Source organism: Panthera pardus, unplaced genomic scaffold (genome assembly GCF_024362965.1).
Source record: "Panthera pardus isolate Hobbes unplaced genomic scaffold, ASM2436296v1 HiC_scaffold_23, whole genome shotgun sequence".
Taxonomy (NCBI): Eukaryota; Metazoa; Chordata; class Mammalia; order Carnivora; family Felidae; genus Panthera; species Panthera pardus.
This window is the reverse complement of record NW_026526799.1, coordinates 4,384,042-4,401,177: the sequence shown is the minus strand read 5'-3', so window position 1 is coordinate 4,401,177 and position 17,136 is coordinate 4,384,042. Positions and strand designations below refer to the sequence as shown.

Sequence of the window (17,136 nt, the reverse complement as noted above, 5' to 3'; positions counted from 1 at the left end):
CCCTAGGGAGGGAGAAGGGCTTGCTGAGGAGTCGGCTGCCCTGGGTAACAGTGGTGCTGGGTTCAGTGGAGAGAGCTCAGACAGGCCCTGGGAACCAGAATGGGAACTTAGAAGTAGTTAGGTGACAGCGCTGGGGGCTTTGAAGGGTCACATTCCAGGTGTGCCCCTTAGGGATAGAGGAGAAATTGTGATGATGGTCAAAGGAGGAGTATTGCAAACACTACCCTCCGCAGACTCCCTCCATGTTGTTCTCAGCCAGCAGCCCCTCTTTGGGAGAGCACCTGCTGGTATTAGGTGACCTTGATTTTCAGCTTCCGTGCTCGGGCTTCCTTGCATCCATGCACATCCTTCCCGACTCCCCCCTTTTCCTCGTCCCCAGGACTCGTCTCGCAGGCTCTAGAGCCTACGGTCTCCTCTTCTCAGACACCTAAACCTTACACGGGTTCTTCTCCTTTAGAAACTGAATTTTCTTCCCTTGGAAGTTGTGTCTCGTGGGCACTGAGCAAATGTTGGCTGCTCGGGTGTCTGCCTGTAATAATGACGTGTGGCCACAGAGCCCCCACTGGCTTTTCAGAACTTGGAGTTCCAGGTCCTCTGCTTTGTTCCGTCACTGGCTCCCTCAGTGCACGTTTCCTCCCGCGTTTACCAGGGTCCTTCATCCATGCTGTGCTCCTCAGAAAGCTTTTTGTTTGCCGAGGCACCTTTGCTACTCCACACGGATGTCCCACGCCTCCCGCTTTTAGCCCCAGCCTCTTCTCCAGGGCCTCGTGCAACGTCCCGCCATCACCTCCTCTGACAGCGATGATTTCCTGTCGTCCCCTCCAGCCTCTGCTGCCTCTGCCTGTTGGCCGTCCTCACACTTGCCCGGACGCCCATTCCTGGCAGGCTTTTGGCTCCTCCCTACCCTCCGGCATCAAGTCCATCACTCAGCCCTGACGTCTGTTAAACCCCTGCCTTGGAGAGTCCGCTGCCTGGGCCTGACCTTACGCAGGGCCTTCTCCCCAACCCTGGGTTTGTGGTGGCTGAACCCAGTCAGGTCTCCCCGACCCGTGACCTCCACCTCCAGTCAGCGCACTCCCCACTCCCGAGTGATTAGTCTGATCACGTCACTCTGCCAGTGTAGAGGCCACATCCCTTGGCCTGGCTGCAAGCATTCTACAGTCTGACCTCGGCCTGCCTTTTCCATTCAGTGAACAGAAGCTCCAGTGTCCCTGGACTGTTTACCATGTGCAGACCCTGGGGACAGGACAGCGGATGACAGAGATTTCATTCTTAGACACCAGGCATCAAGAAGGGGCTGTCCTGATGGTCAGAGATGCCAGCTTGGTGCTTAGCTTGCCCCCGAACAGAAGCGAGGTGTGGGCCCCGGTGCCGTTCTGAGGGGGGCTCGGCCCGCAGAGAGAGGCCTGTGCAAAACCACCTGGGCCGGAACAGCCATTTACTGGTTGCCGTGTGTCAGGACCTCGTGCTTTTCCGGATTGAATCTTCATAACCGCATTCTCAGGTCGTGCTTTGGTATTCTCGGGAACTAAAACTTATGTATTTATGATAGATAATTGTTTCTGATAAGAAATACGATCTGTGATCAGTAACTATGGTTTGTTTCTGTTGGCAACTGAAAAACTTACACGTGAAACTCTTCTCCAAGCAGAACCTCTGCCCAAACCGGCCTGTTCCTTGGCCGGACTGTTCAGCTCCGGCCGAATTGGCTTCTTTTCTACCTTTGCTTGGTGCCCATGTCTTTTCAGACAGGAGAGAAAATCCTGCAGATGTATTTTAAAGTGTTGATTGATTGATGGATTGAATTGGTCTCCCATTTTTCTCCCTCTCTCTCTTATATAACAGCTCTATTGAGAGAATTATTCTCTACTGAGAATAATTGAGAATTCACATACCACACAATTCACCCACTTAAAGTCTACAGTTCTGTGGTGTTTGGTCTGTTCACAGTTTTATAAACATCACCACGGTCGGTTTCCCATATTTCTCTTGATCGTGAGCTTCAGAAGTAAGTCTTGGACCCGTCTGCTGAAGCCCCCTTGGGGGATAGCGGGCTGTGGGTGAGGAGGACACACTGTACCTTCCTGCCCAGGGACCCCTGTTTAGTCCTTGCCTGTTCTGGGCACTGGCCAGTCTCTCCTCAGAACTGTAGTGAGTAAGAGCCTCAGCTCCCTTCTGCCCTGGGCCAAGTAAGCCCTGAGCTGGGCTCTCAGGCTTTTATGTCAGTCCTTCCTTGGCGCCCACTGTTTTCAGAAATACGTTGAGAAGCATCGGTAACCATCCTTCGCTTCTGTCTGAACGTCCTGGTTTCTGCTCAGTCCGCTTTCTCAGAGGAGCCTGAAAATGAGATTTTCCTTTTGGCATTTGCACGCAGGTTGCCATGCCATAAGCATGGAAGATTCCAGAATTGACCCTGTGTGAGGGTCTGGACAGGAGATTGGAGCTAAGCCACCAAGGCTTCCCGCCTGGGTCAGCCCCAGGTCCCGGGGGATCTAGAAGGGCAGGAAGGTTATGGAACACCCTAGAAGTTCAGTGTCCCACAGTGGGTTTTAAGGATATTTATAGCTTGAGGACCTTGGTGACTCTTGGAGGGATTCCCAACCTCTTGGGCGGGAACAGAACCCCACTCTACCTCAGGCTTGTCCTTGCCACCCCAGGGGTAGGGAACCACCTGTAGCCCCTGTTCTCTCACTGTGGTCACGGCACGTGTGCACCTCCTGTCCCAGGCTGCAGTTTTGTTCTAAAAGGATCCTGTATATTCTGTCTGCTCACTGGAGCACAGCTGGTGTAACTGCGGCCCCGGCTTTTAAAGTCTCACTGATGTGTTATACCTGAGCCCAGACCTGGCTGTTCCCCTCCCTGACCTCCACGGAGGGACCGTGGCCCTCACACAACTCCCCCGGGTCCTGAGGGTCTCCCCTCCCGAAGGCAGGGGCAGAGGCCGCACCGCTCCTCCCCTGCACAGGCAGGAGCTAGGACAGGAGGGACCCGTGTGGGGAAGCGAGCCGGCGCTCTTCAGCGATTCACTCGTGGGCCCAGGGCCTCTTGCTGGCAGCCGGCCGCTGACCTGTCACCACTCAGACTGTGGGGGGCTGGCGTTTGTCAGCAGCTCCCGAGGAGATGGACTTGGGGAAAATGGCCAGGTTACCGAAAATCCTGTTTGGGGTTGGGGTAATTCTTTATCCTAATTGCTTTAGCCGTGGTAAATGAACCCGAACCTGAGTGGAAGATGTTCTTGGGTTTATCCTCTGAACACACGGTGTAATGATGCTTATGTTCCATTTTTAGGAGTGGCAAGGAATTTACCACGCCAAAAAGAAAAATGGAGACAACGTACAACAGAACGTGAAGATAGTACCTGTCGTCGGACAGGGAGGGTGAGTGGAGACAGCATACTTCGGTCAGCACGCTCTGCTTGGCATGCAGAAATTTAAAAGAAAGACTTGTAACAAAGTCAGATGTCATCCAAGAATGACGTTCTTCCAGGCCATCCCTTGTGGCTGCGGCCTGGCCCTCCCGCTTGTGACCTGGAGCCACCAGGTTCCAGACGGTCTTGCTTATGCTGCATGGACACAAAAGAGACTCTCCCGTATTTAAATTAGAATGTCACTTTATTAAGCTGTGTGGGGGGGACACTACCTGATGGACTCCCTGTATTTAGAAGGTTTTTAGCTCAGTTGATAGCCTGTGTATTATTTCTGCCTAGGCCTATCAAATGAGATAAAAGTATTTAAAACACTGCCCTTTATAGAAATTCTCACGTAAAACAGATGTGACTGCAGATGGCGGAGTGTTGTCTGGCAGGAGCCCGAAAACGCCCTGTGGTTTGTCTCAGAGTTTATCTTAAATAGGACGAACGCCAGGAAATGATGAATGTGAATTGCAGGACACCCCACGATGAAATATGCAACCATTAGAAATGACGATCATAGAAAATTAAACGGGGAAAATGCTGAAGATGAACGCAAACGTGAAAATGCAAAATCAGACCCAGTGCGTGATTTCTATCCTGAAAATAGAAGAAGGAGAGAAAAGAGCAGGAAGAGACGCGGCGGTGGCGGCCCCAGCAGCTGCTGCTGTGCCTCGAGCCCGGCCCTCCCTGGGCAGGCTCCCAGTGCCTGGTAGACGTCAGTTCATTGCCTCCTAAGCACGCGCTGTGGCGTCGGCACTCCATTTTACAGATGAGGAAACTTGAGGCTGGAGAGGGGGGGTTTCTGGCCCAGGGTCTGGCCGCCGGTGCTCGGCGGAGCGGGGCCACTGTGGTGGCTCACGTGGTTGGTCACCAGGCTTGGCTGCCGGTTGGCGATGGCCTCAGGGAGGCGGGGCTGTGTGGGCTCTCTGTTCTGATTCTTTGCCTTTTAATGTCCTTTCCAAAGTTTTTGCAGTAATTATATAGGGATTTAATTATCCAGGGAAAAGTGGAAGGCCCAGTAAATAAGTGAGGAGTCAAGTTTGCGACTTCCGGGATGAGCCCTAGGTGCTTTGTCTTAGTACCCCCCCCCGCCCTCTCCCCCCCCCCCACACCAGCTACATGTGGCCTTGGCCCTCAGCGTGGCCTGTGGCGCTGCCCTGAGTGACTGTGAGCACACTGTTTGTTAGAACCTGGGAAAGAACATTAATACAAAGGGCTGTGAAAATGAAAACATGCTAAGGAATTCAAGGCTTTCCGTTGGTTAACAGTCCATTTTTTAAAACACGGGTGTTTTTATTCTGTGTTGTGATGATTTGGAAGAGCTGTGTTGTTTTTGCTAGAGAGTCAACTTCTTGTCTACAGAGACACCAGAGGATGTGTGTAGACTCTGGGGTGCTTCTTGGTGGCCTTGGCCACAAACAATAGACGTGCTCTGCTCCAGGCATTTTGTGTATTGTGAAAGAGAGAGGCTCTTTCATGGTGAAAATTAGCTACATATCCATCAGAACAGAGAGCCAGGAGAGAAATAATGCATTGTTTTCTACTTGCAGAAAAATTAGACACTATGTGTCCATTATCAGAGTGTGCAATGGCAACAATAAGGTATGTAAGGGGAGCCCTGGGGCCCCCAGGTGTACCCCGGCAAGACTTCCTGCTCCTATAAGTAGACAATCAGAACTAATGGTTTTTACGTTCATTTCTAGGCCGAGAAAAGAACTGAAAGTGTTCAGTCTGACCCTCACACAGGTATGCTGCTGCGCGTTCATTCTTCGGGGCCGTCAAGCTTTTGAAAAAAAGAGAAACAGACCCTTACTCTGTCTGGCGCCTTGTGTGCAGGAGGGACTGCTTTCCTAGCGCCGTGGCGGTGTTTCTCTCCCTGGCTCCCCAGGCAGGGACCCGAGCGCCCGTGGGAGTTCTGACGGGTGTCGTGGGGTGGGGAGAGAACCCGCATCCAACGCGTGAACTTCCGTGAAGATGTGTTGCGGGGAGAGAACTGGTCACCTCCGGTGCACGAACTTACGTGAAGATGCGTTGAGTGAACTGTGGTTTCTTGGCCTCATCTGTGCTCTAGGAGGCAACAGTGCTGGGTGTCAGGCTACAGCACTGAGCGGGGATGTCTTCATCGGACAGTCTTCCCCTCCAGCCTGTAGGGAGGTAGCTGGACCCCATCAGACTTGGCTCACCCCATATCTGTCCCCTGTCACGCCTCGGACCCCACCCGCTCAGGCCCACATCTGTTAGCGTAAACGTTTCCCCCTGGCCTGGAATTGCCTGTTTCCTCTCAGTGTGTGCCGTGGCCTCACCACGCCCACTGTCTACTCTGGCCACCCTGGGCGAAGCCACAGGCTCTCCAGCAAGCCCACCTGGGTGCTGGACCGCAGCCTGCCATGCCGGGTGGTTGCCCAGCCAGTCCGTAGGAGCCTCCAGGGAGAAGACTCTGTCTTCCGTCCCACCAGCTGTTGCTGAGGTGCTTCCTGCAGTGCCAGAACAGACAGACAGACAGACATACCCAGAACATACATGCACACATACATACATACATACATTCATTCATTCATTCATTCACTCATTCATTCTAGGTGTTTTTCTGAGTGTGTACTGTGCCCACAGCCCTGTGCTAAGTGCTTGAATTAGTGTATGTAACTGAACCCTTGCAGTGATCCAGGGGGTAGACACTTTGTGGATGAAGTTCCCTTTTTACAGGTAGGGAAACGAGGGCTAACTGATTTGCCCAAGGGTAACCCACGTAGGACGCGGTAGAGCTGGCCTGGAATCCGGCTGGCCAGCTCTGAAGGTCTCCAGCACAGACTCGGACAACTCTGCGGCCGCGCCAGGAGCGGTCAGGGCTTTCCCTGGAGAGGAAGAGAGACCAGCTGATGGCCAGGGGAACAGCAAAGAGAAGGGAAAGGACCAGCGGTGCCATGGTGGCCCAGAGGAGGAGGGGAGAGTTCCAGACAGGGAGACGTGGATTGAAGAAGGAGAGGCGTGTGGAAGGAAAAGCGTTCCAGAAATATAAACAGTCGTAGAGGAGGGAAAGGTCAGAACGTGTTCAAGGGAAAACAGGACTAAATTTTGACTGGTCAGTGTGGAAGGGCAGTTGGGATCACAAAGGGTCCCTGGATACCAGGTAGGAGATTCGGATTTTTGTCTATAGGTAGTGGGGACTGAGGACTTTAAGCAGGGGAGTAGCGTGATGATTTCTGTTGAGTACCGGAGCCCTTGTTCCTGTGTTCTGCAAAGAGATTGGGACAGATGTAACCTTGCTGGCCAGCAAAGCATTTGCAAGTAACCCAGGTGTGGAACTGACGAGGCGGAGCCCAGGGGTCGCAAGGGTTACGGAGGACAAATGGCAGGGAAGGAGCCGGGGAGAAGATTCCCGGAGACCCACCTGCACCGGGCTCAGAGGGGGAACAGGAAGCTGGGTGGGGGGTGTTACTGCGGCCAGGGGAGGGGAGAGGGAAGCGTTGGATCACAGAGCTGACCGTGCAGAGGTGAGGGAGGGGAGTACGGAGCCAGAGGTGGAGAGAGACCTCGGCTCTTGGATCCAAGAACGCGCTTATGACCTGTAGACGTGCGGGGTCAGGAGGGTGGTGGGGGCAGAAGCCGGACTACAGGGCTGGAGGGGTCAGGATGGAGCCGGCGAACGCAGGCCCCCCAGGACATTGACCCTTACGCTGCAAGGTCATGGAGTGCCGTTACTTGGATATTTTTTTTTCTTTCGGAAGAGCCCTGTGAGGTAGGCCTGGCTGTCGCCAACACCCCTTTATTACAGAGAGAGACACTAAGCTCGGAAGGGGTAAATGCTACCTCGGAGTTGGCGGCCAGGAAGCAGCAGGGCGGGGACTGGCAGGGGGACTCAGTGACCTGGTCCTAGGTGTCGGGCAAGGGCAGAGCCTCCCAGACTGCTCTTGTGCCGGGCCGTTCTGTCTCGGCACCTGATTGGTGCCCGCTTTGGAGTCTTCCCCATCTCACCCCGAGGACCTGGCTCTCTGGTCTCCTCCCGCCCCCCAGCAGCGTAACCACCTTTATGTCCACAAGACTCTACCGACCACGGTCTTGCCCCGGGAAGGGAGGGAAGCGGTCATGGGCCATGGACCAGCCAGGACCCTCGGTTACACACGGCACTGTCATTTCTGAAGCAGAAAAGGAGTTTAGTGGAAGGAAATAGGGTGGCTCACAGAATGGACGAAAAAGCTTAAGAATTGATCTGAGACAAACAGGAAGGTGGGTGACCGTCCCCACTGTCGAAGGCGTGCCCTAGGAGCGGTGTGGCGGGGACACCGAGGCTCTGCCGACGTCCTGGCACGATGTCGCTGTCACCACGGGCACAGTGGCTTCCTCACAGCCGTGCTTCGCTGCCACACCTGTGGTCTTTCATACCTGGCTGGAAGCACATGATACCGGTGTCACCGAAGACACCACATGTGTCATCTGTCCAGTTTGTAAACCTTGAGTCGGTCTGGAGTCAGCTCTGAGCCAGCTTTCGGCACAGAAATGAACATGGAGTTCACTGGAGGGGGGAAGGAAGCAGTAATTTGAACAGACTCTGTAGTGCCACAGTGGGGGAGAACGGGCGTCACTTGCCAGCAGTAATGACACGAGGGCTGAGCTGGTCTCTGGAGAGAGGGCGGGGTCAGCCCCAGGACAGGAAGAACATTCCTGCGGGGATGAGCAGTGTGCATAAAGCCGTCGAGACAGGTGATGCCGGGCCAGGCCTGCTTGGATTTCCTCCTGCAAGCAGAGGGGGCAGGAGTCTGTCCTTAAAGAAGTAAATGAAAAGGGACCCCTTCCGGGAAAGACAGTCATGGTGGTGGTACGGAGAAAAGACTCCAGGCAAAGAGTCACTTGGTATAATCAGTAGGACTTGGGAGCAGCACCATGCGAGGGATGAAGGGAAGACACTTGAGAACGTCACCAAGATTTCTAGCTTGGCCACTGGATGGCACAGATGAAAATAGTAAGTGTGGGAGAAAGAGCAGGTTTGTGCAGGGAGAGGACGGCAAGTTTAGATTTGAACTTGGCCCATCTAGGGTGCCTGGAATGGTCCAGTGGAGATGTCTGGGGGCGTATGGAGAGGCCAGAGTCGTGGGCCTGGGCAGCTCTCCTGACGAGAGGAGGTGAGGCGGGAAGGAGAGGCGCTGAGGGTGGGGGCCCAACACCAGCAGACATGGAGGGCACGTGTAGGGAAGCAGGATGTGGAAGTCCTTCGTGCAACCAGAATTCAGCCATCGTGTGCCAGGCGGCACGTGTCTTTGCTTATGAGAGGCCTGCACTCTGTTCCCTGGTGGGGGGCTGGGTAGCTCACAGGACAAGATGGGCGGGAAAGGCCTCACCAGGAACGGGCCATGTTCCAGGTCGGGCAGCGTATTTTACAGGTATTCTCCTGAGCTGTGGGGTTGGGGCCACTGGTACGGGCCTCGCAGACTCTGCGAGGCCCTGGAGTGCTAGTCTGGGTCTGCAGGAAGCCGGCTTTCTCAGTTGGAGGAGGTAGAGACACCACGGAGGAGGAGGGCTGACAAGCAGCTTGTTGACCAGGCTCTTGGGAGGTCGGTGGTCCCGGGGCAGAGCAGGCAGTCCACAAATGCTCGAACTGTTGAGAATGCCGAGAAAGTTCTCTGAAAGTCCGCCGCGCTCCCAGCAGTGACCTGTAAGCAAGTCGTGCAAGACACCCAGTTCTCAGCTTCCCTGTAACCAAAATGGAGCTTACAGGGCGCCGGGGGGGCTCAGTCAGTTGAGCGTCCGACTTCGGCTCAGGTCACGATCTCGCGGTTTGTGAGTTCGAGCCCCATGTCGGGCTCTGTGCTGACAGCTTGGAGCCTGGAGCCTGCTTCGGATTCTGTGTCTCCCTCTCTCTCTGCCCTTCTCCCACCCACGCTCAGTCTCTGTCTCTCTCTCTCTCTCTCAAAGATAAATAAATGTTAAAAAAAAAATGTTTTAATGGAGCTCATGCTGACAGCACAGCATTAATGTGGCAGTGGAGGCACATTTGTAGGTGCCGAACAGTTCCCACTCTCACTGCTTCTCTGGGGTTCCCTGGATTTACCCAGCAAGGCAAGGAAATGCTGCTCGTTTTTCTCTACTAAAACTATGGGGCTGTGTGGGAGGATCACACTTTATGGAACAGGACACCGAGAGCACAGAGCGGAAGTCACAGGTGGTGCGGGATCCGAGCCCCGGGCGGTCGAGGCCTGTGCAGCCTGCTGTCCGTTACCAGGCCGGGTGCTTCGGAGCTCTCCGGTTTGTGGTGAGGGCCTGGCTCGTGCTCCTTAGGGCTTGCGGGCTGCCTGAGATGTGAACCCCGCATTCACCCTCCGACAATCCCCGAGTCTGCTTCTGAGAGCCGACCAGCGGGAGCGGCATCCCAGCAGGTGCAGGCTGTTGGAGATGGGTCTCGAATGGGAACCAGGAAGATCCAGTATTTACACGGCGATAAAGTGACTTTAAAACGTTCAGTACAGGGGCGCCTGGGTGGCGCAGTCGGTTAAGCGTCCGACTTCAGCCAGGTCACGATCTCGCGGTCTGTGAGTTCGAGCCCCGCGTCAGGCTCTGGGCTGATGGCTTGGAGCCTGGAGCCTGTTTCCGATTCTGTGTCTCCCTCTCTCTCTGACCCTCCACCGTTCATGCTCTGTCTCTCTCTGTCCCAAAAATAAAAAAAAAAAAAAAAAAAAAAAACAAAAAACGTTCAGTACAAATGGAAGCCTGCGCTTCTCCTTCCACTTTTGCCCCGACCCAGTCCTTGGTTACACGCGCTGCATTTTGCTTCCGGACAGCTACACTCTGGTCTGTAGGCAAGCGGCTTCCTCCTCCTGGAGATGGTCCCCTCCTCTTCTTGGCTGCATCTGCTAAACTTAACTCATCTGCTGTCTGCCTGTCTCCCGGAGGAGACCTGCCTTATCCGTCTTCATATCCCTAATGCCTGGCGTAGGGCCCAGTACATGGGAGGCGCCCAGAGAGTGTCTGTTGAGTGGCTCCAGGGGAGAAGAATGCAGGAGTGACCTTGTAAGTTCACAGCCGTCATACCGGGTCTGTGTGTGGCGGGCGGGGGCGATCCGACTTGAGGGAGTGAGCATCCAGAGAGGATACAGTGTCGTGTGGGAAGCGGGAGGGGCAGGCGTGCTGACAGCCACGTGTGGTCACGGCAGGTGAGGCGAGAGGCAGACTGGCAAGTGGCCTGTCCTTGGCTGCCAGCCAGTTACTTTCTCCCCGTGGTGCTGCAGGGTTTCAAGCAAGGGAGCCGTGGAAGCAGAGCGTTGTGTGAGGCAATACTTTCACCCACGCTCAGGGATTTGCAGGTGTCTGTTGAGGGTCTGTTAATGGCTGGGCAGTGCTGGTCCCCCAAGAAAAAGACAGGAAGGCTATTCCTGCGCTCGTGTCCTCCAGAGCCGGTGAGGAAGGTAGACGGTAAAGTAGGTGGTTACTGGCGATGTTGGGGGTGCGAGGAGGCATTAGAACATTCACCGAGGTTATGGTACCTGAACCGCATGTTCGGAGAGTATCGAGAGTTAACCAGGTGAAGAAGGCAGCATGGGAGGGGCAGGTTCCCAAGTGGAGGTGAGCAGTCCGTGCCAAGGCGTAGAAGGGTGTGAGGTGAACTAGCACGTCACAAATAGGTGGTCGTGGCTGGAAAGAGGAGATCCAGCTATCCTAGACTCTGGGTGCCACACGGGGGAGTTTAAGTCGTGTCCTAAAAATAGTGATGAACCATTGAATTGTCGTAATTGGGAGAGCGATCTGTTTTAGGAGGATCGCCTGGCTGCCTACGGAGAATGGGATGAAGGGGACAAGGTTGGGGATAAGATTGGGGACTGTGGGACCAGTGTGGGAGGCTGTCATTCTGTCATAATCCAGAGGAGGATGGCACGTGTCTAGCTAGGACAGGGACAGAGCAGGGGTAGATTGAAGAGGTATTTAGGAGATAAAATCTGTAGATTTAGCTGACCAGTTGAGGGAGAGGTACAGAGAAGTCACGTAGGACTTGTTTCAAACTTCAGTGGATATGCGGGAGACCACGAGTTGACTGGAAGTTCCTGAGGGGTGTCCAGCTAGAGGTGGCCAGTGGCCAGCTGAGATGGAAGTCTGGCTCTCAGGAGAGGCCTGGGATAGGGCAGCAGCACAGGAGTTAGTTTCCGCTGTACGAAGAAATGAGATCCCCCGAGGAGACGTGTTGTCTGAGAAGATGAGCAGGGCTAAGGACAACCTTGGGATCGAGGAAGAGGGAGCCATGACGAGGGGGGCCGAGGAAGAGGGAGATTGGGAAGGAAGAGTAGGAGACAGAAGGAGAACCAGGAGAAGGTGAACGTGTGCAAAGTGTGAGTTTCCAGAAAGAGTGGTTAGCTGTGTCTGGGACCGCAGTCAAGCCAGGTAGGAATTGAACCGTGTCCTTCAGATGTAGAAACAAGGAGGTCATCCGTGACTTGACAAGTTTGCTGCCGGTGCCCGCGTGGAAGAGAACGAAGCAAAGAACAAGTGAAGGGACTTCCTGAGGGTGGGGAGGGGTGCCTGGGGCCTGCACGCAGATCCTGTGGCTGAGCAGGACTCCAGGTGAGGGGGCCAAGCGAAGGCAGAGAAGGCGCGGCGTGCAGGTCGGGGGGCCCGAGCGCCGGCTCCATGTTCCCTCACAGCAGGGCGGCTGCCGGTTTCCTCGTCTGTGAAATGGGGACAGGTCAGAGAGGCTCAGCACCACGTGTAGCACCTGCACAGAGGAGGGGACAGGAAGGAAGGTCACCTGTGCCTTGTCATTGATTGGCATGGGAGGTCGAGGGAGAGAGGAGGCAGAGACAGCCCGGAAGAGCCGTGGGGTCGGGGAGATGGATAAATTGTCATCTGAAATAGACCCCAAACCCATCAGCGCTCCCTGGCTACCCTTGAAGAGAGGTACATTCTTTCCTGGGACATTTTAGAGCATGTATTGTTTAAAAAAAAAAAAAAATTCCCTTTGAGGCAAGGATGGGCAGGAATCAAAATTTTTTTTTACCGTTTTACTCAATTATATATGCAGCAGTATGATAGGAAGACTTTTCCTGGGTTCATTTCTTCTAGTTTTGGCTTCATGTCCCAGGACTCTGTAACTACATAATCTGGAATAATCTGGAAGCTATAGGGCAGTTGCTTATGACTATAACCAGATGGGACATTTTGAGGAAGTCACTCCCCCCCTAAAACCTCATTGGTCAAAGCCTTCATCTCTGGGCATTCTGTTGATGTGGGGGGCTTCTTAAATGGTGTTCTAATTCCCACATTTTGTTGTTGAAAATTTTTAAATTGGTAACTTTCCTAATCTGTTGTCAAAATCCCTTTGAAGAGGTGATTTATAGTTTAATTGTTTCCACAGATAATCAGTCAGGCAAACACAAAGACAGAAGGAAAAGCTCGCTCGATGTCAGAGCTGTTGCCTCTCGAGCAAGTGAAGGTAGGTGCAAAGACGAGGGGAAGGGGCAGAGCAGGTGAACTCCTGACACTCGGTCCCCAGTCTCCTCTCCGGGTCCCTGTCCACCTGCAGTGCGGGACAGGGGAAGGGACGCTCTACAGCCCGAGTCCGTGTCCCCTCCCCCGACTCCTGCCGGTGGGCTCCGTTCTCAGCTTTTTCGTGGATACATTTTACTATGTATTCTATCGTTGATTTTCTAAACTGTGAACAGCGGAAGATGTCTGTTGATCTCCGTTACTGTATGGGTGGTGCACAATGCATCTAGAAATTCTTAACATAGTCCGTCGTGGGTTGCCATGGAAACTTCCCTTTGGTGGAGAGGTGAGCTGCATTTGGGGATGCAAAAGACCCTTATTAAGCAAATAGTACGTTTTAATTGGAATATAATTTTTTAAGATTACATAGCTATGTGGCCCGAATGATTTAGTCGTTTTTAAAATGTAATGAAAACGGTTAATACAGTGTGGAGGCACATGTTACTGCTGGCTGGGTACTTTCCTGGACCCAGAGATGAAAAGGGAAGCGTGTGGAGTCGATCGTCTCTAGATAAAAAGCCACAGCTTTCCAGGGCAATAGCAACTCAGATTAGACAAGAGATCGAGTGTCCTCAGGTTGGTTGCGAGGCTCCGAAAAGACAAATATGTCCCGCACTGGAAAGACTGCGCAGGCCCCGCCCTGCTACACGGGTGAGAAACGGGCTTTGGCCTCAGAATCACCTTGATTCCGGTCCCAGCTTCATGTACTGTCCGCGCAACCTTGTGGGTAGACCCGCGTGCCTCCGTTTCCTCACCGTGACCTGGGGGGCAGGTGTGCTGTCCCCAGAGGGTTGTGTGAGGGGTGAGGGTGCGTGGTGCCCTGCAGGGGCGGCGGGAGCTGCCACCACCGTCTTCGCTGCGGCCTCCACTCGAGCAGCACCGTGGTCCTCCCAAGTCCTCGGGCAGAGCGGGCAGGGGCAAAGTCCCCCCCCCCCCCCCCCCCCCCCCCGCACAGCAGTCTCCGCTCCTCCCCTCTTGCTTCTGTCTGTCCTTAGGCTGACTCGGTCCCTCTCTATTTTTAAGAGTTAAACATTTTTCTTGTAACGTTTCTGGTTTTTAATCGCCACTCTTTTTTAACTTAGTTATAATATACATGCAGTGGAATTCAGATGTCGAATGTTCAGTTCCGTGAGTTTCAGCAGTTCAACACTCGTGCAACTGCCCCCCCAAAGCAGATACAGAAAACGCGCGCACGCACACCTTTTACGGCACAGAGGCCGCCACTGATTCTGGGACCGTAAATTAAGTTGGCCTCTTGTGCTTCACAGAGATCGTACAGCACATGCTGCTTGAGTCTGGCTTCTATCACTTATTTTAGGTTTTTGAGATCCATCCATGTTGCTAGGCGAGTCCGTTCTTCATTGTCTTTATTGCTCGGCAGTCCTCTGTCGCAGGGACGTGCCACCCTTATCCGTTCTTTTATTCAGAGGCATCTGTGTTCATCTTTCCACTTTGGGGCTGTTAAGAATAAGGCTGCAGGGGCGCCTGGGGTGGCTCAGTCGGTTAAGCGTCCGGCTCTTGATCTCAGGGTTGTGAGTTCGAGCCCCGAATTGAGCCATGCGTTGGGCTCTGTGCTGGGCATGGAGCCTACTTAAAATAATAGGACGGCTACGTGAATGTTTTTACACAAGTCTTTCTGGGGGTGGGCACGTGTTCCTGTCCTGCCTAGAAGTGGAATTGCTGGGCCTTTGGGCAGCTGCAGAGGTCTCTCTGGTGTGAGTTGTATCAGGTCACCCCCTATCGCTGAGGTGTGGGGTGTTCTGGTTGCTCTGCAGCCTTCCAGAAGTGGTTAGCTCAGCATTTTCAATTTCAGCAATTCTGGTGGGTACGGTTTTAATTTTAATATTCCTGACGACTAATGAGGTTGAGTACCCCCTTCATACGCTTACTAACCATTTGGAAATCCTCTTTTGTGAACGCTGTTCAGATATTTTGCCAATTTTTATAATTGAGTTTCTCTTGTTGGCTTATAGGAATTCTTTATATATTTTATTTTTTAATGTTTACTTATTTGAGAAAGAGTGAGAGCAGGGAAGGGGCAGAGAGAGGGAGAGACAGAATCCCAAGCCAGCCCCACACTCAGCATGGAGCCCGACACGGGACTTGATCTCACAACCGTGAGATCGTGACCTGTGCCAAAATCAAGAGTTGGATGCTTGGGCCCCCCTGGATGGCTTAGTCAGTTAAGCATCCGACCCTTGGTTTTGGCTCAGGTCATGATCTCATGGCTCGTGGGATCGAGGGTCATGTCAGGCTCTGAGCTGATGATGTAAAGCCTGCATGGCTTCTCTCTCCTGCTCATCCCTCTCTCTCACTCTCAAAATAGACATTAAAAAAAAAAAAAAGAGTTGAACACTTGACTGACAGCCCCCCAGGCACCCTGGAATTCTTTATATATTTTAGATATGGGTCCTCTTTTGGATATGGGCATCACAAATACATTTTTTTAGTCTGTGGTTTGCCTTTTCACTCTCTTAATGGTCTTTAATGAACAGAAGTTCTTAATTTTAATAAAGCTCATTCTATCAGTGTTTTCTATCATAGCTGGTGCTTTTTTGTGTCCTGTTCAGGAAATCTTTCCCTATCCCAAGGTTATGAAGATATTCTCTTACGTTCTCTCGTAGAAGTTTTCTTGTTTTATCTTTTACCTTAGGTCTGTGATCCATTTCAAATTGGTCTAACTGGTGAAGGTAGGGCTCAAGGATGAATTTTCTCCCTACATGGAAACCCAGTTGGCCCATCACCATATTGAGAAAAAAAAAAAAAAACATCTTTGCAGCAGTGCTATTATTGTCAATTAGGGGACTATAAGTATACAGTCATTTTCTGGACTCTTCTGTTTCACTGTTCTCTTAGTCTGTTCTTGCACCAATACCACCATCAATTGCTACAGCCTCTATAGTTCTTGGTATCTGGTAGTTAGTTTCAAGTTGTTCCTCTTCAAGGTTGTCTTGGCTGTTCCAAGTCCTTTGCATTTCCATATAAGATTTAGAATCAGCTTGTTACTTTACACACACACGGCCTCCTGGGGTCTTGTCTAAGAATGTCTTGAATCTACAGATCAATTCAGGGAAAAGGGAAAGCTCAGTGGTACGATATGCTCTGTGTCTCTAGGTTGTTTTTACTTCCTCTCAGTTCTGCGTTTTCAGTGTATAAATCCTACACATCTTTCCTTACGTATATTCCTAAATATTGGTGTTTTTTGATGCTTTCCTAATGATGTTTATTTCAATTTCTAATTGTCCGTTGCCGGTTTCTAGAAATAAAATTGACTTTTGTGTACTGACCTTGTACCCAGTAACCTTGATAAACTTATTCATTGGCTCTAAGAGTAGTGTTTGTAGATTCCTTTGGGTTTGAGCACACACAGAACAGTCTTTGTGACCTTTATTTCTTCTTCTTGCCTTTTTTCATTGTGCATTTTTTTTAATATGAAATTTATTGTCAAATTGGTTTCCATACAACACCTAGTGCTCATCCCAACAGGTGCCCTCCTCAATACCCATCACCCACCCTCCCCTCCCTCCCACCCTCCATCAACCCTCAGATTGTTCTCAGTTTTTAAGACTCTCTTATGCTTTGGCTCCCTACCGCTCTAACTTTTTTTTTCCCCTTCCCCTCCCCCATGGTCTTCTGTTAAGTTTCTCAGGATCCACATAAGAGTGAAAACATATGGTATCTTTCCTTCTCTGTCTGACTTATTTCACTTAGCAGAACACTCTCCAGTTCCATCCAGTTTGCTACAAAGGGCCATATTTCATTCTTTCTCATTGCCACGTAGTATTCCATTGTGTATGTAAACCACAATTTCTTTATCCATTCATCAGTTGATGGACATTTAGGCTCTTTCCATAATTTGGCTATTGTTGAGAGTGCTGCTAGAAACATTGGGGTACAAGTGCCCCTATGCATCAGTACTCCCGTATCCCTTGGGTAAATTCCTAGCAGTGCTATTGCTGGGTCATAGGGTAGATCTATTTTTAATTTTTTGAGGAACCTCCACACTGTTTTCCAGAGTGGCTGCACCAGTTTGCATTCCCACCAAAAGTGCGAGAGGGTTCCCGTTTCTCCACATCCTCTCCAGCCTCTATAGTCTCCTGATTTGTTCATTTTAGCCACTCTGACTGGCCTGAGGTGGTATCTCAGTGAGGTTTTGATTTGTATTTCCCTTACGAGGAGCGACATTGAGCTTCTCCTTTTCATGTGCCTGTTGGCCATCTGGATGTCTTCTTTAGAGAAATGTCTATTCATGTGTTCTGCCC

The 17,136-nt window shown here is 52.1% G+C and overlaps 1 protein-coding gene across 2 annotated transcripts in view; it reads left to right on the top strand.

Moving 5' to 3' along the window:
• Window positions 1-17,136, top strand: part of PDE8A (phosphodiesterase 8A) — a 153,494-nt gene that overhangs the window by 105,966 nt on the left and 30,392 nt on the right. The window contains exons 9-12 of one of the 2 annotated variants that reach the window (XM_019460362.2): window positions 3,289-3,377; window positions 4,963-5,014; window positions 5,116-5,158; window positions 12,744-12,821. In XM_019460362.2, the coding sequence (XP_019315907.1) occupies window positions 3,289-3,377; window positions 4,963-5,014; window positions 5,116-5,158; window positions 12,744-12,821 (262 nt within the window). The remainder of the gene's footprint in view (window positions 1-3,288; window positions 3,378-4,962; window positions 5,015-5,115; window positions 5,159-12,743; window positions 12,822-17,136) is intronic. The other variant, XM_019460363.2, reaches the window with a different exon arrangement.